This window comes from Haliotis cracherodii, unplaced genomic scaffold (genome assembly GCF_022045235.1).
Source record: "Haliotis cracherodii isolate W230 unplaced genomic scaffold, xgHalCrac1.p SCAF_16, whole genome shotgun sequence".
NCBI lineage: Eukaryota > Metazoa > Mollusca > Gastropoda > Lepetellida > Haliotidae > Haliotis > Haliotis cracherodii.
The window spans coordinates 17,484,576-17,512,299 of record NW_027266271.1 but is presented as its reverse complement, the minus strand read 5'-3'; the positions used below and the strand labels follow the sequence as shown (position 1 = coordinate 17,512,299).

General features: G+C 41.1%; 1 protein-coding gene across 1 annotated transcript; it reads right to left on the bottom strand.

The window, feature by feature from the left end:
• Positions 1-7,201: 7,201 nt before the first annotated feature.
• Positions 7,202-27,203, bottom strand: LOC139463889 (UBX domain-containing protein 7-like). Its single transcript, XM_071245303.1, has 12 exons — positions 27,125-27,203; positions 22,648-22,828; positions 20,778-20,842; positions 19,640-19,708; positions 18,087-18,223; positions 17,378-17,524; positions 16,443-16,533; positions 15,601-15,657; positions 14,925-14,998; positions 13,903-14,356; positions 12,682-12,761; positions 7,202-11,479 (listed from the first exon to the last, which is right to left on the bottom strand). The coding sequence occupies exons 1-12, from the start codon at positions 27,192-27,194 to the stop codon at positions 11,321-11,323; spliced, it is 1,584 nt and encodes a 527-aa protein (XP_071101404.1). The 5' UTR covers positions 27,195-27,203; the 3' UTR covers positions 7,202-11,320.
• Positions 27,204-27,724: the final 521 nt, after the last annotated feature.

Here is a 27,724-nt window from a genome sequence, read left to right as displayed (position 1 = left end):
GCACAATTTTGAATTCAAGTAGCATTCGTGAACATGTGACCACTTTTTGGACATATGACTTCAAAAGGTTTTACTCATTTCTTAAATAACGCAAAGAGGTGTGTTATCATCATCTGAAAAAGGGAGTTTGTTTGTCTGTTGTTTAACGCCGCACTCAGCAATATTCCAGCTATATGACATCGGCCTGTAAATAATCGAGTCTGGACCAGATAATCCATTGATTGATATCATGAGCTTCGATCCACGCAATTGGGATCGATGACATGCATCAACCAAGTTAGCGAGCTTGACCACCTTATCCCGTTAGTCGCCTTTCACGGCAAGCATGGGTTGCTGAAGACCTATTCCACCATGAATCTTCACGGTCGAAAAAATGTAGCATAACTCCTAATTGCCTCATATCCAAACTTACAAGTTTACTGGGGCGGTCGGGTAGCCTAGTGGTTAAAGCGTTCGCTCGTCACGCCGAAGACCCGGGTTCGATTCCCGACATGGGTACAATGTGTGAAGACCATTTCTGGTGTCCCCCGCCGTGATATTGCTGGAATATGGCTTAAAGCGGCGTAAAACCATACTCACTCACTCACGTTTGTCTTCCGGGGGGGAGATACGCTCTGTCCTAGACTGGTTTGCTTGCGTTTGCCTACATTCCTAGAATCAGTACAATTTTTTTCAGCAAATCATTGTTGTGAAAACATATTACTAGTTTTGTTTTCGTAAAATATTTGTTTTCTACTTTTATATTACATAAATATTTAAGCTGGAATTTGTCCCATATTCTCATTCCCGACTCTGAAGGTACCACATGCAAAATACAATTTGTTTTACCCCCTGGGTTACACATATAAGCACAAATAGTTAAGCACAATTTCTTTATTTTCATTATAATCGAACCCGGGCCGTCAGCGACTAGCCTAGCCTCCAGTGACGCCACCCCACTGTACTGTCAGTGTTTGTATACTAATAAAATCCCAAACTTGTGCAATATCCGACATTTTATATATATAATATCCCCAATTTTACACACAAAATACGGTTGATTTAACATTTCAGATGTATCAAACTTGCAACCTTCGCTGATAAACCGCAATGCTTTGGAAATTCTCTTTTACAAGTACATGTACGCCAGAAAAGGGTATTTTACGTCTGTTTCTTAAATTTAAAGTTAATGGATTAGTGTGTTTGAAACTTAAATTGTTCATAACTATTTTTTTTCAGATTTTTCTTTGGGTGTATGAGTAAAGTACAACTGTTTGTTGTTTAAGGCCGCACTCGGCAATATTCCGGGTTACGCTTTCTTAGTAAAGTACAAATTCTAGTAATTTTTTGTTTGGGTTTGGTTCTTTTGGTTGAGGCCGGGATCGAGTGGTTAGATCGCTGACTTTGCTGACTATTAGTTGCCTCACTTTGAGAGTGTGGGTTCGAATCCCGGATCGGACTTCCCACCCAGTCTTTGTACTCAGGAAACATATTTACCAGCAAAACAAATAATAACTTAGGGTATTGTGATTCGTTTTAATACATATCAGTTCGCTCGCATGATTTTGAATATGCCGTATTTTATCTGGTGCCTGATTTCAAGCTCACGAGCAAGAGAACTTGTGCGCTAAGTTGGCAATGTTTAGGAGCTTGTGACGTCACTGATCGTAACAGTATGGAAATAATACTCAGGGTAACGGAAGTATGCACGTGTCTGTGGCTGCTTGTACTTGACTCCACGTGTTTGTTTCATAGTGCTAGATACTACTGCAACTGAGATACCATCCAGTGTAACATGGATACCCCACTCAGAAAACAGAATACCTGAACGGACATTTAGACCCAGAAATATAGTTAATCTTGATAAATATATATATCTACAAAATAAACATAATAAAATAACAAAAAGAAGCTCTGACTAATCACCAATTTCAGGCCTAGAGCTGAGGCAATCTACACTTGCTAAATCATTCTATTCTAGAGTTGGAGTCCTCTTTAAAACTTTTCTCAAGGGTCTCAAGACTAACAGTATACCCACCACGAGGCAGACAGTCTTTGGTTTAGCCCCTTTTATGATTTGGTATGACACGGCCTGGGAATTGAACCACCTGGGGATCGAACCACCAGCCAGCGTCAATTGAAAGTACCACAAAGGATAAGGTGCTTGTGGGTCCACAGGACATGACATTATTATTAAAGTTGAGCACAATTTTGAATTCAAGTAGCATTCGTGAACATGTGACCACTTTTTGGACATATGACTTCAAAAGGTTTTACTCATTTCTTAAATAACGCAAAGAGGTATGTTATCATCATCTGAAAAAGGGAGTTTGTTTGTCTGTTGTTTAACGCCGCTCTCAGCAATATTCCAGCTATATGACATTGGCCTGTAAATAATCGAGTCTGGACCAGATAATCCATTGATTGATATCATGAGCTTCGATCCACGCAATTGGGATCGATGACATGCATCAACCAAGTTAGCGAGCTTGACCACCTTATCCCGTTTATCGCCTTTCAGGGCAAGCATGGGTTGCTGAAGACCTATTCCACCATGAATCTTCACGGTCGAAAAAATGTAGCATAACTCCTAATTGCCTCATATCCAAACTTACAAGTTTACTGGGGCGGTCGGGTAGCCTAGTGGTTAAAGCGTTCGCTCGTCACGCCGAAGACCCGGGTTCGATTCCCGACATGGGTACAATGTGTGAAGACCATTTCTGGTGTCCCCCGCCGTGATATTGCTGGAATATGGCTTAAAGCGGCGTAAAACCATACTCACTCACTCACGTTTGTCTTCCGGGGGGGAGATACGCTCTGTCCTAGACTGGTTTGCTTGCGTTTGCTTACATTCCTAGAATCAGTACAATTTTTTTCAGCAAATCATTGTTGTGAAAACATATTACTAGTTTTGTTTTCGTAAAATATTTGTTTTCTACTTTTATATTACATAAATATTTAAGCTGAAATTTGTCCCATATTCTCATTCCCGACTCTGAAGGTACCACATGCAAAATACAATTTGTTTAACCCTCTGGGTTACACATATAAGCACAAATAGTTAAGCACAATTTCTTTATTTTCATTATAATCGAACCCGGGTCGTCAGCGACTAGCCTAGCCTCTAGTGACGCCACCCCACTGTACTGTCAGTGTTTGTATACTAATAAAATCCTAAACGTGTGCAATATCCGACATTATATATATATAATATCCCCAATTTTACACACAAAATACGGTTGATTTAATATTTCAGATGTATCAAACATGCAACCTTCGCTGACAAACCGCAATGCTTTGGAAATTCTCTTTTACAAGTACATGTACACCAGAAAAAGGTATTTTACGTCTGTTTCTTAAATTTAAAGTTAATGGATTAGTGTGTTTGAAACTTAAATTGTTCTAACTAATTTTTTCAGATTTTTCTTTGGGTGTAAGAGTAAAATACAACTGTTTGTTGTTTAAGGCCGCACTCGGCAATATTCCGGGTTACGCTTTCTTAGTAAAGTACAAATTCTAGTAATTTTTTGTTTGGGTTTGGTTCTTTTGGTTGAGGCCGGGATCGAGTGGTTAGATCGCTGACTTTGCTGACTATTAGGTGCCACACTTTGAGAGTGTGGGTTCGAATCCCGGATCGGACTTCCCACCCAGTCTTTGTACTCAGGAAACATATTTACCAGCAAAACAAATAATAACTTAGGGTATTGTGATTCGTTTTAATACATAACAGTTCGCTCGCATGATTTTGAATATGCCGTATTTTATCTGGTGCCTGATTTCAAGCTCACGAGCAAGAGAACTTGTGCGCTAAGTTGGCAATGTTTAGGAGCTTGTGACGTCACTGATCGTAACAGTATGGAAATAATACTCAGGGTAACGGAAGTATGCACGTGTCTGTGGCTGCTTGTACTTGACTCCACGTGTTTGTTTCATAGTGCTAGATACTACTGCCACTGAGATACCATCCAGTTTAACATGGATACCCCACTCAGAAAACAAAATACCTGAACGGACATTTAGACCCAGAAATATAGTTATCCTTCATAAAAATATATATCTACAAAATAAACATAATAAAATAACAAAAAGAAGCTCTGACTAATCACCAATTTCAGGCCTAGAGCTGAGGCAATCTACACTTGCTAAATCATTCTATTCTAGAGTTGGAGTCCTCTTTAAAACTTTTCTCAAGGGTCTCAAGACTAACAGTATACCCACCACGAGGCAGACAGTCTTTGGTTTAGCCCCTTTCATGATTTGGTATGACACGGCCTGGGAATTGAACCACCTGGGGATCGAACCACCAGCCAGCGTCAATTGAAAGTACCACAAAGGATAAGGTGCTTGTGGGTCCACAGGACATGACATTATTATTAAAGTTGAGCACAATTTTGAATTCAAGTAGCATTCGTGAACATGTGACCACTTTTTGGACATATGACTTCAAAAGGTTTTACTCATTTCTTAAATAACGCAAAGAGGTATGTTATCATCATCTGAAAAAGGGAGTTTGTTTGTCTGTTGTTTAACGCCTCACTCAGCAATATTCCAGCTATATGACATCGGCCTGTAAATAATCGAGTCTGGACCAGATAATCCATTGATTAATATCATGAGCTTCGATCCACGTAATTGGGGTCGATGACATGCATCAACCAAGTTAGCGAGCTTGACCACCTTATCCCGTTAGTCGCCTTTCAGGGCAAGCATGGGTTGCTGAAGACCTATTCCACCATGAATCTTCACGGTCGAAAAAATGTAGCATAACTCCTAATTGCCTCATATCCAAACTTACAAGTTTACTGGGGCGGTCGGGTAGCTTAGTGGTTAAAGAGTTCGCTCGTCACGCCGAAGACCCGGGTTCGATTCCGGACATGGGTACAATGTGTGAAGCCCATTTCTGGCGTTCCCCGCGGTGATATTGCTGGAATATTGCTAAAGCGGCGTAAAAACATACTACAAGTTTACAAGAAATCATAGATGACAAGAAGACTATGCATTTCACATGTCATTTATTTCTAGTCAGCTTGTGAAATAGATCGATACAAATTGTATAAGGTTTTATAAAACATGAAAGTGACAATGTTAAATTATGGGATGACTTCATTGTCCATATTGAGCAAGGAAGGGTCACAATGAGCCCTGCTTACGACTTCAGATAGAACTTGGTAGGTAGTACGTTCTTACCAAACACAATGTATACTCCGGAAGGTTTCATAGAAATAGAGTCGTCTATGGTTGAATCTTAGAACCGACCACTTGATAGTTTGTTTCATATTTGGAGGGTGGTAGATCTTATTTAACAAAATAATTTGAAGACATCGGAAATAATAATATGGCCTCAGGTTTTACCCCAAATATGTGTTGGTTGGCTGGAGAGTCAATGTGTGTTTGCGACAATATTATTTTGGGTCATCGTTCTTGATACAAGACATAGGTGGCTCCAGAGGGGACTACCCACCCCCACCCCTGTTTGAAAACCATATATAGTATGTTGAAGACCAAATCCCACCCCCACCCGAGAGGCATTTTGACATTTTGGCCCCCTCCCTATTAAATATGTTGGACCCGCCCTTTCACGACTGTACAACTTGACAGTGACTGAGCGGGTGTCAACAAAGGAATACGGATACCACCCCCACCCCCATCCCCTGCTCCCCTACCACCACCTACTAAGAATATTAAACGTTTGTCTTGGAAGTCATGTAATGTCTTGCTGCCCAGCTGATGTTCAATCACTCATGATAATTTGCATGATGTCCCTGATAATTGTCACTCATGCCACCACCATGGTCACAATCTCCACATAGAAACAACTTTACATTGACATAGACGACAAACACCCACATGGTTATGGACTCACTAAGGTCTTTAAATTAATTGGTTTACAAAACTTGGGGCACCAATTTTTATGCAGCTGGTAAAATAAAGGACCTGCTTTTGACGAATGAAAAACATCAAGTCAAAACACCCCACACGGAGCTGAAACCACATCTATGATGTGAATGGGTTTTTCAGCTGGTTAAGGTAAATCACTAATTCCTGTAAAGAGATTGATTTTCTATGGCATGTTTTTAATTTCACCGAAACATGGACCACAGTGCCATAGAATTCGTTTGGTCCAGAGTCATTTCTTTTCTTTTATGACTTAATTCATGTAGGAAGGTTTTTTGGTTTGGTTTGGTTTGTTGTTTTACTCAGCACTCAGCAATATTCCAGACGGCGGTCTGTAAATAATCGAGTCTGGACCAGACAATCCAGCGATTGATATCATGAACATCGATCCACGCAATTAGAATCGATGGCATGCATCAAACAGGTCAGCGAGCCTGACCACCCGATCCCGTTAGTCGCCTTTTACGTCAAGCATAGTCGCCTTTTATAGCAAGCATGGGTTGCCGAAGACCTATTCTACCCCGGATCTTCAAAGGTTTTGTAGACCAACTAATAACAAATAAAAGGTCTAAGGGACATTCAATTTACACAGTAGAAAATCTGGCACTTTCCAGCTGTTTTACCTGGAGAGTAACCAGAAGCAAACCTATCAGTAACATCCATCAGTATTGGTCTCATCTCAGACATCCTATTACTTTAGGGACTGGTCATTTAGTAAGGAGGGGAGATTGGTCTCAGGACTGTATCATATTGTGCAGACGCACGCACGCACGCACGCACGCACATATACACAGACAATTTTATGTAACATATTTTACGCACGCACGCACGCACAGACAATTTTATGTAATATATTTTACGCATGCACGCACGCACACACAAACAATTTTATGTAACATTTTTATGTCCCTCCCACATACATGTAACATTTTTTTCATGAATCCCCCTCCCTATAAGTGACCAGTCCCTATAAAATGTCCACTACATGGCACAGGTACATTTGGCAGTAAGGTCATACTTACAAGTCAGGGTGCCCTTGTATAAAACAAGCTTAGCACTACCACTGTCATAAGTCCATGTTAACATGGTTAAGGTATGGGAGTTAGGATCACCTTAGCGCCAAGATCGCTTTGTATAAGGGCACCTATACGTAAATGAAAATATGATAGAAAGGACAAAGAAACTAAACGTGTGTCACTATTTACAAACTGAAATATACTACTCAAAAGAAGTTAAGGATCACCCGATTCTTTCATAATGGTAAAGTTAAACTGTCATGACATGAGAGATTAACTATAGTAATATGAAAGAATCAGGTGATCCTTAACTTCTTTTGAGTAGTATAATTATACTGGTATCTCATATACTTAGTCTTACACCAGGATTCTGTTATGTTTAAAGCAGCGGTCTTCTGTAAACAAAGCCATATAACTGCATGTCGGTGTTAAAGCGAAGGATAAAAGGCGTATGAAGTATTTCTTCGGCATGGAAGCTTATGTCTAACTAGAAACGCTTTATAAGTTTTGTGAAAATGATAAGCAGGTTTCTAAACAGTAAGGCTTTTGTTTAGTTACAACCTCACAAACACCTCACAAACCACATCAGTAAGGCTGCATACTCGTGTTAAATGTTTCTTGGGCCATATTTCTCAAATGTGTGAAGGGAGGTAGGACCCTTTTATATATACTGAACAAAAAACGTTAGGGATCATGAATATATTTTGGGAGATATTTTTAGGAAATTGTGTGTACAGTCTTCACTTAAAAAATATTGCAATTTTTTTTTCAACACATATATTTAGCTTTTATTTTTTTTCCACAGAGAATACCAATAAACACACCTGGGCTAACACCGACCTTGTCTTTTTAATGAAATGACAGATGTCAAGCTATGAAGAGGGAATTTTGAACAATATTTTTCTATTATTGGCAAAATAATGCACCTATGCCCAAGAAACAATTCCCTATTTGGTGAGGCTAAAGCAACCTTAAATGAACTGCAGCTTGATATCAATACATTATAGTTACATTGTCTGGTACCAGTGCCAAAAATGAAGCTGATTCATTTCCGAAGTTGACATCAGATTTACTCAAGAACCACAGTCTTCATTTAGATTGGTCAGTTAAAGATTGCTCTGAGTTCAACTGTCACAACCTACTTAGGAGTTGTCCTCCAATCTTCACGTCGAGATGTATCAGAGTGAAAAATGTGATTCTAACGAGATTTATCAAACAATATTTCATTGTGAGGCAAACTCAAAAATATTCAAAAATGGCTAGCACTAGCATGGTAGTATGACAAACGACATAGCCTTAATTACGACACAAAATACAAATTGGGGAATCTTATCTATTTCACAAAACATCATACCACAAATTAGCACTTGACCGTCCTTAATATCTTCATTCTATAATGATAAATATCCTGAACCTGTTCGTCAGCGTACCTTTCTTTAAGAAGTGACCACACGATCTTTCCTATCTCTAACTTGGCACAGAAATTTTCTCGCTCATGACGGTCGCATCATATAGTAGAATTTGAGTAAAAGAAAAGGCTATGGTGGCTTAGTGTCCGCGGTATTTATCATGACATGATGAAGATATAATACATCAATTACTCGAGGATGTGACTGAGCATTCTGACATTTCTGGAAGAATAAACAAGGCCAAGAGCCACAAAAGACATGATGAGGAACTTGAACCTGAGGACACTGAGGTGAAGGTCGTGATGGAAGGCACACGCAGGTCACTCTCTCACCGCTTGCAGCGAGGTAGGTTGCTGTGTACAGCTGCCTGGTGGCCGACGTCTCCTGATTGGTGGAGGCAGTGGCAGTGTCAGAGGTCACTGGGCTTTGAGGTCTTGTCAGCATTATCAGTGTACTCACTGAATCTGGTTTGGCAGTAACAGTTGGTCCGGAATCACCAGCACTGCAACATCAGGGGTGTGGAAATACCATGTGTGACTTGTCCAGCCTGGTGAGCGACTGAGTGATGAGTTGGGTGTAAAGCCTTTTTGAACAGTATTAGTTGTATGATGTCACACCAGCATATTGTGTAGTCTAAACGACTAGTTCTGTCGCCATGGTGTAATATTCTGGTTCAAGTTGGTTGATAAAGTCAAAAAAGTCTCCTAAAAAGTTCAAAATGCACTATCAACCATGTGTGTACCTTCTGGTATTAAAACAAAATACATCTCATGGTAGAGCATTTTATATGTGCTAGAACTGGTCCTCAGCAACATATGCTTGTCAAATGAGGTGATGTTCTTGATCAAGTGGTCAGGCTTGGTTGATAGCGCATTGTATGAAGGATGTTGCACATAACATCGTTCACTTTTCAGTCCAAAGAGGCCACTGTCAAATAGCTCAGTTTGGTGTCAAACAAATTTAGTCTGAAATTTTGCATGTGAATTGTAGAACTTATTAAGTCATGGTTATGGACATTTGAGGGATGCAGTTTGTTGAAATCTTTACTAATTTGCGATTACAAGCAACTGGTACCGCAAGTCCAAACCACAGAACGCACAAAATGAAGCAGATAATAAGTGTGCTTACTTAATTCAAGACAAGGAGAGGCGCCTTCAAATCAAGACAAGTACATGTTGACGGTTCTCTTTCTCTAGGACAAGTGACAGTTTGGCTTGATTTTCACACCCTTGTATAAGATACTTATGTTGCCAAGATGGCATTGTACCAGATGGGTCCTGTCAGAAACCCATCCGAAAGATACATGTGCTTTGTAGCTGGTGTTCTGCCGGGTTGGATCCTGTCTGACACCCCTGTATAAGATACGTGTGCTGCATAGGTGGCGTCCTTTTGAATGGATCCTGTCCAACACCCCTGTATAAGATGCGTGTGCTGCGTAGGTGGCGTCCTATTGAATGGGTCCTGTCCAACACCCCTGTATAAGATGCGTGTGCTGCGTAGGTGGCGTCCTATCGAATGGGTCCTGTCCAACACCCCTGTATAAGATGCGTGTGCTGCGTAGGTGGCGTCCTATTGAATGGGTCCTGTCCAACACCCCTGTATAAGATGCGTGTGCTGCGTAGGTGGCGTCCTATTGAATGGATCCTGTCCAACACCCCTGTATAAGATACGTGTGCTGCATAGGTGGCGTCCTATTGAATGGATCCTGTCCAACACCCCTGTATAAGATGCGTGTGCTGCGTAGGTGGCGTCCTATTGAATGGGTCCTGTCCAACACCCCTGTATAAGATGCGTGTGCTGCGTAGGTGGCGTCCTATTGAATGGATCCTGTCTGACACCCCTGTATAAGATACGTGTGCTGCGTAGGTGGCGTCCTATTGAATGGATCCTGTCTGACACCCCTGTATAAGATGCGTGTGCTGCGTAGATGGCGTCCTATTGAATGGATCCTGTCCAACACCCCTGTATAAGATACGTGTGCTGCGTAGGTGGCGTCCTATTGAATGGATCCTGTCTGACACCCCTGTATAAGATACGTGTGCTGCGTAGGTGGCGTCCTATTGAATGGATCCTGTCTGACACCCCTGTATAAGATGCATGTGCTGCGTAGGCGGCGTCCTATTGAATGGGTCCTGTCCAACACCCCTGTATAAGATGCGTGTGCAGCGTAGATGGCGTTCCACCAGATGGATCGTGTCTGGCAGCACAGTTGCAGCAGCTGGCAAGGTGTAAAGGGTTACATGTCACTGGGATGCTATGTTTGCCAGTAGTGTTTGCTGTGATCTTGAGAGGTCTGATATTTGCCATAGGGAGCTGCCCTCAATATGACACGATGTTCTGCTGTTTTTCAAAACACTCCATGCTCTGCTGTTTATCAAAACACTCTATGTTCTGATGTTTGTCAACACACACAACGGATGTTCGAATGTTTGTCAACACATACACTGGATGTTCTGATGTTTGTCAACACACACAACGGATGTTCTGATGTTTGTCAACACACACATTGGATGTTCTGATGTTTGTCAACACATACAACGGATGTTCTGATGTTTGTCTACACACACAACGGATGTTCTGATGTTTGTCTACACACATAACTGATGTTCGGATGTTTGTCAACACACACAACTGATGTTCGGATGTTTGTCAACACATACATTGGATGTTCTGGTGTTTGTCAACACATACATTGGATGTTCTGATTTTTGTCAACACACACAACGGATGTTCTGATGTTTGTCTACACACACAACGGATGTTCGGATGTTTGTCAACACATACAATGGCGTCATCGTCTTCTGTTTGTCAACAAATGCGATGGATATTCTGATGTTTGTCAGCAATAGCTGCCCTTGTTTCGGCAGTGTTCGACAAATGCAATGGATGTTCTGACGTTCGTCAATGGATGTGATGCTGTTTCCTGAAGTCAGTCAGCAGAAGCTGCCGTAACAGCAGAATATATACATGATGGATGTTTCCATAGTTACTGGGATGTTGAGAAGAGTCCTGATGTAGGTCTTATACGCAATGTACAAACAAAGTGTCTTTGGCTTGGAGCCCTGCATCCTTTAACTTGGTGCTTGGGCTGAGAAGATGCAGCTGCCTTCTGGGAAAGTTTGTCACCAGCTCAAAATCACCAGATTTGATGCCTTTAGATACAACAAATTTAAGAAGAGCCTGAAATAAAAAAAAAAAGGAACAAATGAATGAATGAGTGAGTGAGTGAGTGGGTGAGGTGAAATGGGGTATCTTAGCATAGAGCATGTGTCGGAGTTGTGTGAACAGATAATACATGTGTATATCTTAGCATAGAGCATGTGTCGGAGTTGTGTGAACAGAAAATGCACGCGTTTTTTTTTGTATACTTTGACCATGACACAGTATACTGTCTCTGAGCCGACCAGTTCTTGTTTTAGCCCCTTAATGCTGAGCGCCAGACAGGGTAACAACAAGTACCATCTTTTAACGTCTTTTGGTATGACGCGGCCGGGGATTGAACCCTGGACTTTCCGCTCTCCCCGCGGACGCTCTACCACTAGACCACAGAGGCGGTCGAGTGAGTGAGTGAGTGAGTGAGTGAATGAGCTTTTAAAGCCTCTTCCACTTATTAGACCTGGTATCAAAGTGTGCAGTAAACATGGAGAAACACTGTTAATTCAGGCAGTAATGTTTCAGTAAAATCTGCTGAACAAACACATTGATTTTAACATATCAACAGTGAGTAGGTTTAACGCCGCTTTGAACAGCATTCCAGTTATACCATGGCATGTCAGCACCACGTGACGCTCTACCACTAGACCACAGAGGCGGTCGAGTGAGTGAGTGAGTGAGTGAGTGAGTGAGTGAGGTTTACGCCGCTTTTAGCAATATTCCAGCAATATCACGGCAGGGGACACCAGAAATGGGCTTCACACACTGTACCCATGTCAGGAAGCGAACGCTTTAACCACTAGGCTACCCGACTGCCCCTTTTTAAATACAGTAATGTACCCAACAGTAAACCTCTTAAAGGGAAGCCTTTCCAGAGCGAACTGTATATGTTTACTTGCTGTTTTAACAAAAAACCATTTATCCAGCTATATGACAGCTAGCTAGTGAATAATTAAATCATGACAAGATAACCAAGTGATTGATTGCATGAACAACGATCCAGGCCATCAGGGTACATTGACACGCCAAGCCTGCCTGCCCAATCCATTACGAGCATAGGTTGCTGGGGGACCTATTCTAACCAGGTTTTAAATATATATATATATAGAATAAGGCAAATACTATCATGATGAGAACATGGTGCAGGCTTTTAATTATAACAAACATATTTGAATTTCTTAATCATGTAATTGTATTGATTATTAGACAGATGTGCAAAGTGAACCAACCTTGATAGTAGATGTACTTGGAAGATTAAGATGTTCTTTGGCGCCGTCCGGGAATCGAATCAAAAGATTCATCTCTGGACCTGAATTGACATACACAGATGGATTATACTTTCTTGTACTTTGTGAATTTCTGTAAAAACATGGTGAAATAGGCCCCAGTCCTATGGTTGGTTGGTTGGTTGGTTTGTTTGTTGTTTAACGCTGCACAATGCAATATTTCAGCTATATGACGGCAGAACCAGTCCTAATGAGCATAATACAACTTCAAAGTTTCATAGAGAGATAAAGTAAGGCTTCTCATCAGAAAACACCCTACCCCATTTGAACTTGCTTTAAAAACATAAAAATTTCAAAACATCAAAGGCACCAGTTTAGCACTTGCCTGATGTGTTTACAAAGTTTCACAATTTCTGTTCTTGATATGAACTGTACTCTCATTTGAGAAAATAAAAAAAATTACAACAGAGGCCATAATTCTGTAAATTATTAATTCTCAATGGTGGTTTTCAAAACTGAAAACATATTCACCACATAATGATGTATTCATATCTAATTTTCAAGAAATTGGCAGTATTGTGCACAATGTTTAGAAGATTAAACAAGGGCCATAACTCTGTAAAACATAAAATTTCAAAAATGGTTTTGTACTCAATCCACATACTTTTGGCTTAATGATGTCTGTATATTATCATCCTTCTATCCCTTGTGGTTTCCAAGAAAATCTGTCACATTTTCGTGAACAGTGCAGAGCACATCAACACAGACCAGTGTTGTCACACCTGACTATTTCTATGAACAGGTGCATTTCACACTTCCTCACAATAATTTGTTTGTTTGTTGTTAAAATATTCCAGTTATATGACAGCAGTCTGTAAATAATTGAGTCTGGACCAGACAATCCCGTGATTTAAATCATGAGCATCAATCTACACAATTGAAATATGATGACATGCTTCAACCAAGTCAGTAACCACACTTTTACGGCAAGCATGGGTTGCTGAAGACCTATTTTCCCCCGGATCATCTCGGTGAATAGATCCATTTTTAAATGTGCCATTTCAATCACCAAGTAAATGTTCATGGTGATACAATATTATTACCCTGGTCTTCGGATCAGTGTGAACTCAAATTCATTCTCAGCTCCCTGGGGAGTATACAGCCCATAAGAGGCATGACCATGATCACAAACAGACGTTGCCTCTTTCCTAATTCACTACCCACCTGCAGGCTCATCATCCTTCTCCTCCGCTTCTTCCAGCTCCTGATGCCCGTTGACGCTCTTCTCCTGCCCCTCCTTTCCCTTGGAGCAGTCCCCCCCTGCCACCTTGTCCAGGTGAGCTACACACCCCTCACCACCACTACCATCACTCACACTCCCCTGTACACCCTTACTGGTGCCAGGCAGGGATTTAGTGTTCACATTGTTCACGCTCTTGGAGTCTTTGGTGTGTTCTTTGGAACTATTACTTTTATGGCACTTTGATGTGCTTGGCATTTCACTTCGACTGTCTTCTTCATTGGAATCGGAGAATGTCTCCATGTCATCAGATTGTACTTCTGAGTCTGTGTCAACGAAAATACAGGAATCCTCTTGCGGTGACGCCTCTTGTTTCAGCGAGGCCTCAATGGCTGCCTTCAACTGATCTTCCTCGCTGGCATCAACTATGCTTGGTTCCTAGATAAACACATCAACACAAGTTTGCATTAGTTTCTGAGCACCCATTTCCAATAAGTGAGCGAGCGAGCGAGTGAGTGAGTGAGTGAGTGAGTGAGTGAGTGAGTGAGTGAGTGAGCGAGCGAGCAATATTCCAGCAATATCACGGCGGGGGACACCAAAAATGGGCTTCACACATTGTACCCATGTCGGGAATCGAACCCGGGTCTTCTGCGTGACGAGTGAACGCTTAAACCACTAGGCTGCCTGACCGCCCCTCAAATACAATGCTGTTCACAGTGATAAACAAGCTGCGCTATCCTCAGTACCAATGACTTTAGCATGTCATTGCAAATAGACCTGGAACATCCTTTAGCATAAGTACTCCTGTTCCAGGTCTCAGTACTAATGAATCAGTCGAGTGAGTGAGTGAGTGAGTGAGTGAGTGAGTGAGTGAGTGAGTGAGTGAGTGAGTGAACCAAAAACGAGCTGGTATCGTTGTCATGGATACATGGTCAAAATAGCACTGGAAATCTGTGGGAAACAAAGGACACGCTAGGGTGGTGAAGGTTGAACGTGAGGTGCTTACCTTTTTCAGCCTTTTCGATGGCGGGCTGCTGTCTGCTGAATCAGGGTTTTGGTGGTTCAGCAGGAACTCACTGACTGAAACACAACAGCACATCATCAGTGAGATACAGCATCAATGACACAAACATCATCAATGACACATCAGTGTTTGTTTGTTTGTTGTTTAACGCAGCACTCAGCAATATTCCAGCTTTATAAAGGCGGTCTGTCAATAATTGAGTCTGGACCAGACTATCCACTGATGGACATCATGAGCATCGATCCACGCAATTGGGATACGATAAAATGCATCAACCAAGTCAGCGAGCCTGACCATCCGATCCTGTTAGTCCCTCTTACGAGCAGCATAGTTGCTTTTTACAGCAAACATGGGTTGCTGAAGACCTATTCTACCCCAGATCATCATGGGTAGCAGACATCATCAATGAGATACAGCATCAATGACTCTGGCCATGTCTTTTGAGAACTCTGATATTTCTGATTCCTAACTCCTTATAATTTGATGCAATCTTCATCACGTTCATGGTCACAGTAACTGTCCACCTAAGATAGCCAAAACTTATTTCATAACATTTGTTTGGTTCATGAATCATAACACTGGTACACGATGGTTAAAGGCTTAAGTCTCAAGAACCTCGTATAACGGTTCAAATTGTTTCCATGGGCTTTTTACTCACACATTGTGCGCATTGCAGATGCTGACATTATCTTGGACCATTCAGCAAGGTTCTCTCCTGAAAAGACACACATATTACCTTTTCAGCAAACATTCACCACTTATTTCACATGACAATCACAGCTGTTCTTAGTTGTTTGTAACTCCCTTAATCACGTAAATACTTACAGGGTTCGAAATTAACATTAGGAAGCAAATCTGAGAATAGTAGAAATAGTGAAGGTCTCGTGATATTTCCTTGTGGAATACCACTTTTTGCCATTAGCTAGATGGCAACTCTGTAACAGATCAATAATGTGGACAAGTGAAAACCAATATATATTTCAAACCATTGATATACAATGTAGTTTGTTAGTTGTTCAACAACTCGCTCAGCATTTTTCAGCTATATGATGGCAGGCTGTAAAAATTCGAGCCTGGACCAGACAATCCAGTGATTGACATCATGAGCATCGATCCATGCATTTGGGATATGATGACATGCATCAACCTAGTCAGTGAGCCTCACCACCCGATCCAATTAGTCGCCTTTTCCAGCAAGAATGGGATGCTGAAAACCTATTCTAACCTGGATCTTCACGGATAGCAGACACAGTGAGTGAGTTCGGTTTAACACCACATTTAACAGTATTCCAGTTATATCATGGTGTGTCACATTAATGTGGGAGGAAAACCCAAAGTGATGCAGGTCTCAGACGTTTACCACTTCGACAAAACCCACGAGCACAGGAATGGTGCTGACAAACCTAAACACATAATCAGGTCAAACAGGATTCGAACCCACAATAGGTTTCTAGCATGCCTTAGGCGACAACAAAGTAATGTATCGACTCCTTCTGTTACCTGTGCGGGGGTCAACAATGGACACGTAGGGCCATTCGTTGATCTTGTAAAACTGCATGTATTTCTTGCCTTCCTCACTGTCATGGTAAACCTAGAAGACAAAACAAGGCATCGCAAGTGCAAGTAAATATGTCCGAAACTTGAACTTGTTCTATTTTGTCGTAGTGTGGGATATCTGACTGCATTTTGTAATCCCATTGATATCTCATAGACAGTACAAGTAAATATGTCCGAAATTTGAACTTGTTCCATTTTGTCGTAGTGTGGGATATCTGACTGCATTTTGTAATCCCACTGACATCTCATAGACAGTACAAGTAAATATGTCCAAACTTCCCTTCGATAAAGGGCAAGAACTTCAGCAGCGTGACAAAGCACTGACAAAAGACGAAAAATTATCTGTAACAATTGTCTTTCACCACAAGCTCAAGAATGAGAGCTGTAAAAATCTGGGGTAGGATAGGTCTCACAGCAACCGATGCTTGCCGTAAAAGGCGACTATGCTTGTTGTAAGAGGCGACTAACAGGGTTGGTCAGGCTTGCTGACTTGGTTGATGCATGTCATTGTATCCCAGTTGTGTGGTAAGCGACGCTTTGATTGGTCGGATGAAAGGTTGTTCTGACGTGACCCATAATGGGATGTCCTCAGATCTTTGTTCAGCGATAGCGAGAACTAAGATCTGATTTTAATGAGATTACAACAACCCATGTTTATGATGTGACTAGCCCGACTGCTAATGGGAAAGTGGTCAGGCTCGCTGACTTGGTTGATGTATGTCATTATATAGCAATTTCGTAGATCAGTACTCATGATGTCAATCACTGGACTGTCTGGTCCAGACTCGATTATTTACAGACCGCCATCACGTAGGTGGAATATTGGTGAGTGTGGCGTTAAACAACAAACAAACAGAAGACTGAGTTGCCCTTCTAACCTGCCAGAATATGAAGTGCTGTTTGATGAGATTCCTGATGTGGGGGCAGCTCCAGATGTCTCGGTTGAGGACCTGACAGGGGAACTCCTGGACATTCTGGACATTGACCAGAAGCCACTTGTTCTGGCGCGTGCCGGTGTCTCGTGCCTGCAATACACAGGAGGGGATAGATCATTTGTTCAGGAAACAGATGGGTACAATGTGTGAAGCCCATTTCTGGTGTCCCTCGTCGTGATATTGCTGGAATATTGCTAAAAGTGGCATTAAAACCATACTCACTCACTCACATCTTTTCCGTTTCAGAATTGAGGTGGTTGGTTGGTTGGTGGGTGGTTGCAAGTGACTGAGTGGGTGAGTGGGCTCTGAGTGAGTGAGTGAGTGAGAGTGATTTAGAGAGTTAGTGAGTGAGTGAGTGTTCAGCAACATTCCAGCAAGATGCCATTTCACTGTGTCATGTCTACGTACCCCACAAAGGTTTGGATCGTTGCTCATAATATCAATCACTGGATTTTCTGGTTCAGACTCGATTATTTACAGACCCATCCTATAGCTGATATATCGCTGAGTGTGACGTTAAACAACAAACACACACACTTCTACATGACTAAGTATCACCAGTCTAATGGAAACTGTGATTCCAGAACAAATTATTATCTGCTCAAATCATGATTTATTATGTCATACTGCACAATGATGTAAGTATACTTACATTCTGGAATGTTCCCTTGTATGTGAGATCGATGGGAGGTCGGAACAGATCCTCGAGCGTCCTCTGCTTGTTTCCTCCCCCACCCCCTCCTCCCTCTACTCCACTCTGAGTACTAGCCAGTCTCTGCTCTTGTTGACCTGCAAGTATACAGAGCATGTTCTTGTGTACCTTGTGTACAGTCTACTCTGCCTAATCCAACACTGCCTTGGAAAAAATAGTGCCACAGCACTGTAGCTCCTTGAAAAAAATAGTGCCACAGCACTGTAGCTCACCTGGATATGTTATCGACAGATAAAAATGTCAACAAATGACAGCCACTTGAATAGTTGCTGTCGGCATTGCTTTTCAAAAGTAGACAGAACAAAACAAGTTGGGGACCATGAATATTTCTGTGGTTATTTTTATGAAATTGGGTGATCAGTCTTCACTATGAAAAATATCCCCCCAAATATTCACCATTCTGAATTTTTTGTTCAGTATATTAATAAATATGAAACAATTATCAAACTAACCACATTTTTCAAAATATGAATGAATGAATGTACCACTGTGGCAATACACAACAGTTAAATCAGTCATCAAAGACAACATGGACGTAGTGTTAAACATCACAGAGCTTTGGCCTTTGTACAAAAAATATATGGGTGTAACATGGACCCACATGGGTGAGCGTTGTTTGTATCTGGCTTCAACATTGGGTCTCCTTAAGCAATGGTTTCTAATTAAATTATGGGAATGGGTAATGACTCCAATCCACCGTAATGGGTTGTTTTATGGTATATGTGGGGCAAGGCGCTGTAATTTGCTGCACAGAGTTGTGTCCCTTGGGAACGCCAGAAACTTATGATTGTGGGTTTGAATCCCGGCTTGCCCCGATTTTGTGTCTAGGTTTGCCTTACTTGACTCGGGGGTTTCACCAAGTTGGTAAAGGTCTGAGACCTGCATCACCTCGGGCTTATTGGAGTGAGTGAGTGAGTGAGTGAGTGAGTGAGTGAGTGAGTGAGTGAGTGAGTGAGTGTGAGTGAGTGAGTGAGTGAGTGAGTGAGTGAGTGAGTGAGAGAGAGCTTTCCACTGCTTTTAGCAATATTCCAGCAATATGGTTTTCATACATTGAACCCATGAGGGGAACAGAACCAGGGTTGTTGGCGTAATGTGTGAATGCTTTAACCACAAGGATACCCCATAACACTTTAAGTGGGAACATTTACACAGGGCTTTCATGAGTCCCTACACTGCACCAAGAAATGAGCACTAGCCCCTAGATCTGACCCGCTTTGTTAACATTTTGAGGAAATTGCTATATTCAGGTCAGTAGATTTCTTGGTTAATTTCCATCCCTGATGATGTAAGAATCAAACCTGGCACTCCCCAGTCAAGAAGGAATGTTCAAACCTCGTAGTACCCCACTGATGCTCTAAATGATGACAGCCATACATGACACTTTTTATGAATAGCAACTTCTTTTATACTTTTGATAACATTATCAGCACTAAAAAAAGCCATTATGCAAAGAGCTCATCATCACGATTATGTGAATGGCTGCTTGTACTTACGTGCTTCAGCTTGGAAATCTCTGAAACCGTCGAACACAGATCTAGTTTGTCTTCGTCTTGGTCGAAAGCCTGGTGAAAGAAAACCTAATTTGGTTGCTCTGTATGGTAGATCTTAGATGAACTAGGTAAAACCTAGAGACTTCATTTCTTAATGCTTACTGCTTACCAAAGGTTGTGAAATATTAAAACACTGGGTACTAGTTACTAAAAACAGATTTGACAACAACTCTGTGAATACGACTGTGCCATCTCATCACATCATGGACTCAAGGAACACTAAAAACAATGCACGGGTATCACGCAAAACATCATGCAATAAAGGCACTCAGGACTAGGAGGTATACATTACTGAGACAGCATATATAAGGCCTGATTGCATTGCCTTCTCATAGGAATAAATATACTGCAATTGAGTCTGTGCAATTCAGGGCTCGATTTAACTACATCAGCATGCCCATGTGCAACCTTGTATTGAAAAATGCATCCTATGAAATATTTGTCAACATGCACCAAGTGCATATGATTGGTTGGTTGGTTTGTTGTTTAACGCCCCACTCAGCAATATTCCAGCTATATGACGGCAGTCTGTAAATAATCGAGTCTGGACCAGACAATCCAGTGATTGATATCATGAGCATCGATCCACGCAATTGGGATCAATGACATGCATCAACCAAGGCAGCGAGTCTGACCACCCGATCCCCTTAGTCGCCTTTTACGACAAGCAAAGTCAACTTTTACAGCAAGCATGGGTTGCTGAAGACCTATTCTATCCCGGAATCTTCACGTGTCAAGTGCATATGAAAAGTTTCACATTTGTGTCTGACTAACCAAGGATTTTCTGTGATTCACAAATGTGCGTCCTGTATACACAAATGAAGAGAATGGACCAAGAAAAAAATATACTGTTTCGAAGGACGCACAATTATATTCATTGTAGCAGTATCTACAGCGCAACAAGAACAGTCATGGGTACTGTTATATCATCCAACAATAGTCGTAGCGCTCAGATCATTTTGTGCATGTGGGCCCAGAGTTTTTATAAACATAGAAGGATGTATAATAGTATAAAAGACAGAACATTTCTTTATCTTAATCAGATATTTTGATTCTGTGGTGTAATTATCTCCATGGTTACCTAGGTTAGCTGCTTCCTCCACCAACACTTCCCTCCTCTGTGGAATAGGCGCCCTTACTGCATCGCTGAAAATACACAAATACAGTTTGATGTGGCTGACCATCTCTTACTTAGTGAGTGAGTGAGTATTGTTTTACGTCACTTTTAGCAATATTCCAGCAATATCATGGCAGGGGACACCAGAAATGGGTTTCACACATGGTACCCAGGTCGGGAATCGAACCCGGGTCGTGACGAGTGAACGCATTAACCACTAGACTACCTGACCGCCCCCATCACTTATTGAACCCCATCTTGAAGAGGCAAGGGATGTCAACAGACTGTAAAAGTAACTGTTTTCACCTTTGCCGAACTTGGCTGAAATATCTGAATAATATTTTAGCTGGACTAACGAGTCCATGCATAATCCAATCATAATCGCGTAACAAAACGCTGTACAGGTTTTCCAAATCTTCTCATGTTTTTAATCAAGCTGCTCAAGTGATTTGATGCACTTTGCAAGTTAAGACCAGTATTATTACAAAATAGATCAATCAAATTGTCCCTACTGGGTGCTGCCATGTCATTTAAATCAAAGGCAAGTGAAATCTCGATATGAGAGGTGAAATCTGATTGGTCAATAGAGGGGAACAAAGAGTGAGTGAGTGAGTGAGTTTGGTTTTACACCACTCTTAGCAATATTCCAGCAATATCACGGCGGGGGACACCAGAAATGGGCTTCACACATTGTACTCATGTCGTGAATCGAACCCGGGTCTTCGGCGTGACGTGCGAATGCTTTAACCACTAGGCTACCCGACCGCCCCGGGGGAACAAAGAAGGGACATAACTCGTCATAGCTACTGGTGGCACAACAATCGAGCCACAAAATTCTGGCTTAGTTTGGCAAGGGTGGAAACTGGACTTTTAGTCAGTTTACTCCCTTCCATCAGGAAGATGTGTAATCCAGGCTTATGCTTTTATGAGACACATATGTAAGCAGATTTATCATCCAAAACTGGCTCCCACAGGAAATATCACTTGGATGAAATCAAGTGATATTTACACTGTATATATCGCTGCAATGAAATTTCATCACGATGCTTTGCAGACAATTGTGATGTCACTGGTTACGATGACGTCACAATCAAATGACATCACTAATGACTCTGCTACTGAAGCTGTTAGCATTACTTTTAACACTGAAGACACTGCTAATTACTGTCTACAAAGTGAAAAAGTTGGAAGAATGATGTTGGATGATAAATAAAATCTCACCCTCGTGTCTTTTGATATCAAGTATATCAACAAGAGTTGATCAGAGTGGAAAAATTCCAAGGCTTGCAGAGGATTTTTGCCACTTTTAACAACTCGTGTTGATATATTTGATATCATTGCACTCAGCAATTTTCCAGCTATATGACGGCGGTCTGTAAATAATTGAGTCTGGACCAGACAATCCAGTGATTAATTTCATGAGCATCAATCCACGCAATTGGGATCGATGACATGCACCAACCAAGTCAGCGAGCCTGACCACCCTATCCCGTTAGTCGCCCTACGACAAGCATAGTCGCCTTTTACGGCAAGCCTGACCACCCGATCCCGTTAGTCGCCTCTTACGACAAGCATAGTCGCCTTTTACGGCAAGCCTGACCACCCGATCCCGTTAGTCATCCCAGGTGAGATGTTCATCGAAAATAAGTCCTAAGAATTTGGTTTGTTTTTGAAATTTGATTGTTTGGTTGTTTTACGGCAAGCATGGGTTGCTGTAGAGCTATTGATATCAAAAGACACTAGGGTGAGATTCTCTATACAAACACCAATGCTTTAGTTTTTGTATACACCACATCCCTCCAATTTTCCTCCCTGAGTTGCTGGCTGAACCTACCTGTCGCTGACATCCGCACTAGCACCTGCAGTAGAACTGTGTCCCAGACTGTCGTCAGGGTAGAGAGGGCAGGGAGCGGCCGGAGCTGCTTCACAAGACCCGTCCATGTGCATCCCTATAGCCATCTCCAGGTTCCCACAACATACTCGCAGCAGCTCTTGGGCAGCCTCAGATGACGACCCTGCGTGCAGAGTTCAGTTTATAAATAGCTAGACATGTCAAATAGCACAATGAGTGAGTGAGTATGGTTTTACGCCGCTTTTTTTTAGCAATATTCCAGCAGTATCACGGCGGGGGACACCAGAAATGGGCTTCACACATTGTACCCATGTCGGGAATCGAACCCGGGTCTTTGGCGTGAAGAGCTAACGTTTTAACCACTAGGCTACCCGACCGCCCCAAATAGCACAATGAAATAATTACTAGATTTTCACCCAAAATGACCAAAAATGTGAGGCAGTGGGAATATTATCCATGTTCTACTCAAAAGAAAAGACCCAGTTCTTTCCTATTACTATAGTTAATCTGTCATTGCATTAACTAAAGGAATACGAAAGGATCAGACGTTCTTTAATATCTTTATGTACATTAACTGTCGACAGAACTGTTAGATGTATCACACACTGTCCTCAGCAATTATCCAGCTATATGACTGCAGCCTGTAAATAATCGAGTCTGGACCAAACAATCCAGTGATTGACATCATGAGTACTGATCTACGCAATTGCTATACAATGACATGCACCAACCAACTCAGCGAGTCTGACCCCCCGATCCTGTTAGTCGCCTCTTATAACAAGCATAGTTGCCTTTGACGGCAAGACTGGGTTGCTAATCAACAACGTTAAAAGCTATTTTTTAAAAATAATATGATGTCCATGTAACAGGACACATATGTTAACGATGCCATTGAGATTTCAACCATATCATTGGCACTCTAATACAAGGAATTTCGAAACACCTGCATAATTAATTTATTATGGACGTATTTGGCTGTATGTGTACAGCTCTATACTGTAACCATGGTAAGTCATCAGTCCAATATGCGTATGTACATCCATTAGCATGGAAATTGAATTGAAAAAAAGGAACATCTGTTTTTTTACACAATTGTGGTCATTGTTCAACTGAACACATGTTTAACTATCAGGCCACAATCTTTTTACTTGCCTTATGAATTTTTATAGGGAAAATACCTGTCGGTAGGTGAGGGAGTAAAAAGAAAAGGCAATTCAAATTGTTTTCAGTTTTATCCTCCTTGAAAGGTAATCTGGTATAACAAAAAATGAAACTTGTTTAATTAAGGAGGGCCTGCAACACAGCTGTTGCTGTAAGCAATGCAAACCTGACGAGTCAAGCGGGAATACTGCTTTGCATCCATGTATCCTATCAACATGATCAATTTCAGGAACATCAAGTTTTATTTAGACTCCCATCATTAATACATATCAATTTCAGTGGAACCTTGCTTAGAAAATATTTTTCTGGTGCAATATGCTATCAGAGTATCAGTGGGATGAAAAAAGGAGCAAATTCTGATTTTTTTTAAAACTTTTCGTTTGTACAAAATTTACAGTTGGCAGATCCGTAAAGTAAAATAATGTGTGGCCTTAACCAGGTGATAAAACTCAGCTGATGCAGAGGTGTTTGCTGAGTCAGCAATAGCAGTTTTAGTCCACTAGTCCTTATATTGATAACATATAGCAAAACTAAGCACTTAAATAAGGCAAATTTCTTACAAGACCATAGGATACCTTACCAGAGTTTACTTTAATCATTTCATTTATCTCTTTTGGGGCTTCAGTAATACATATGAAAAGAGAAATCAGTAAATCAGTATTCATTTCATGAAAAACTTAGAGACACATATTTCTATATATAAACATGATGAAATGTTCTTCAGAAGTTACAGTGATGTAAAACAAAGCACAATAGGCCTGGTCCTACTATCACTATCAATGAAATAAAGTCAGCTTTAGGACCATAACATTTGTTACAATTTTATTAATATGCATTGGGAATCCAACCTTATCTTAATCCAGTCAAACGGCAAATAGCTCTGCTTATTAGCATTGAGTAGAGCACTTCCATAAAAACAATAAACAATGTTTTCCTGAAAACAACACACAGTTTATATGTTTACTCCGTTGACTGTCATTAAGGAAGTTCAAAGGCAGTAAAATAATTGAACCAACAACAGTTCACTGTTTCGTATTCAGAGAAGGTGTCAACAAGCTTGACACGAGTGGGTAGAACTCTTGACCCCAGAAGTGATAACTCACCAGATGTCTATTGTGTAATTCCTATTCTTTGAATGATATTGTTATATACTTGTTACAACTTCTGCTCAATAAACCGTGTTTGTTTTTATATTCATGTTGGTATTTACGCTATCCAAAGTGTGCAGTGAGGCTGCCTCATTGTTGATAGTCATTTTAGACACATAAATGCAAAGTTAATTAATGCGAGCAAAGACCACTCATATTTTTCGCATTTAATCCACATTCCCATTAATTTCAAGATTTATAGTAATTGTACCCAACTCTTGACACCTACAACAAGTACACTGGTAGGGTCCAGTATAGTCTGTCATAAAGACCCTGAAACAATTATTTCCAAAACACCCCATGCAAGTCTATAATAGTGGGCAAGTCGGCCTACCTTTAGAATACAGTACCACAAACTTTTCAAACACATGAGCATACCCTATGACGTAATTTGTAGTATTTTGTTGCCAGTCACACCAGCGAAACAATGCCCTGTGACATCGAGTGTGCATAAGCTCCCCCCAGTGAACTATCATCTCTACACGAAATGTCATTGAATACGCCAAGCGCTGTGGAGAGTTTTGAATATTTGTTTACTGAATATAGCCTGCGGCGGCGCATGTTATAGCAAGCGCTAGTTTACCCCGAACTCTATTCTTAGCCCTTGGATCCCCTTTACGATAAATCACCCCTTTATGATCATTAGGGTTAGGAACCCGTTTAGTGGCTATTAGATTGCCCTAAGTCTATCCTTAACCCTTGGATCCCCTTTACGATCAATCACCCCTTTACGATCATTATGGTTAGGGGCCAATGTACTCGTTTAGTGGCTATTATAGATTATATAGCGACTCCTTATATTCTTCCCACAAAAACGTCGAATAAAAAGGATGAAATGGTTTTGTGTCGAATATTTTGGCTACTGGAAACTGTCCTGGAACATTCACACAAGCCACTTTCACCGGCTACATTTTTCAGTACAGATTCAAAAGCGAACTCACCGTTGTGTCGTTACTAGTCATGCTTATTCCTCCATCGTTCCTTACTATTATCCACATCACTCCTTACAGTGTTCCCTACCACACTTTTCTGTCACAAAAATCACCCGACGAATTATTAAATACCATATCATTCATGCGCACTCGCGAGTTTGACGTCTGACGCCCGGAGCCGTTTTCAGTTCGCGGCATATCGGCTCATTCCTGATCACCACCCGGTACCTTGTAGATTACGGAATGGGACGAGTGTGCCAAATGGCATCGGGATCATTCGTAAGTGTCCGTAGACTAAAGTCACGAGACACCATGCCTACCCGTAACTTTCGTAAGTGTCCGTCACGTATTCGACCCTTTTCGTTCAGTTCCGTAACGTCATAGGAATGACTAGGTAAATTTACACTAAGTTTAACAGTGTGGACGTAGCTCAGTTGGTTAGCTGTCAGGCTAACAATCCGAAGGTCGCGGGTTCGCGTCCGACGGATTTTCACTATAACTGGTTGCTTGTCTTGTGACATGTGACCTACGGCAGAGATCGTCCTCACGAGAAGTTGTGGTACTGTATTCCAAAGGTGCTCCGGCAAGTCTAGATCACTGAACTTTCAGGCTATGTTTTATTATATTTTATTAAGATAATTTAACAACTGTTTTTATTTTTGTAAAATATTTTCATTTCAGAGACTAGATGTTAGTCTAGGTCAGGTACCCCAACAGTAAATTTGAACACATTACTACAACAGATGTGTTAACACAAATTAAGATGGACAATACTGTGGATAAGATTGTTATTTGCTGGGAAAACTGAGTAAAACATGGCCTTTAGAATTACATTTGTAATCTGCACGGTACTTACTCGTTTCACTTTCAACAGTTCCAGTGGATATTATACAGCTGTTAATCCATAGATTTTATTCACTACAGAACTGAGTTGAATTTTGCATGCAAGTTCTAAACACTCTTATGCCGTTTAAAATTACGTTTACAAACAATATCCTCATAATATACATGATATAAGGCCACAATCCCCATATCATCATCACGTATTGACAGTTTCGCTACCTTGAAAATAAGCATGACAAGGTGTGTCGCGAGAAGACTATCTAAAAAATCAACGCTACAACGAAAAGTATATGACAGTTTTGCAATGTCAAATGTCAAGGTAAGGTATCAATACGAATGTTCATTTCAGTTATGGAATACATCTGAGTTACACACCTGTCACTGCACAAAACTGTTCTATCTTCGAGTCGTCAACAATGTTTTCGTCTTCCCTGGGTTCCGCCATTTTGATCAATCGGAACTCTTCGGTGAACTCCGCAGCCTGTATTGAAACATCGCACAAGAGTGTTCCAAATGCATTTTCTACACAGAGTTAATTCCCTTGGTATCGTGCCCGCCACAACGCGAATCGCTTGCACTTTTAAGAGAGATGTTGAGATTTAAATGCGTATGTCTCTGTTGAATGTCACAAGACAGCGACATGTACATTCTAATGAATATGCATAACATAATCGATGACAAGGATGAATTGAATAAATGAATATTCAGAGAACATATGACTTTACGGCTGTTTCTCGACTCTCTGAAAAATTTGGGTCTGTCTCCCAGATACTAGAAAAAATATTTTAAAAAAGAAACGAATCCAACTACTGATTTTTCAGGTCTCAAATGACAAATTACACAAAGCTCTGGCCTCAATTTGGATTTTATCTATTTATTTTGTAGCTATATATAAAAACTTTAGATACGTTTACTTTATCTCTTGGACAAAATGTTAATGTGTGAAAATTGCACTCCAAAGTGTTAATTCAGGAT

What these genes read in the sequence shown, in the direction of transcription:
- LOC139463889 (XM_071245303.1), bottom strand. Translation starts at nt 27,194, where the DNA reads ATGGCGGAACCCAGGGAAGACGAAAACATTGTTGACGACTCGAAGATA. An exon ending in ATCTGCAATGCGCACAATGT is followed by an intron (nt 14,999 to 15,600) that starts GTGAGTAAAAAG and finishes GTTGTGTTTCAG; the next exon opens with TCAGTGAGTTCCTGCTGAAC. An exon ending in CAAGTACATCTACTATCAAG is followed by an intron (nt 11,480 to 12,681) that starts GTTGGTTCACTT and finishes TTTTTATTTCAG; the next exon opens with GCTCTTCTTAAATTTGTTGT.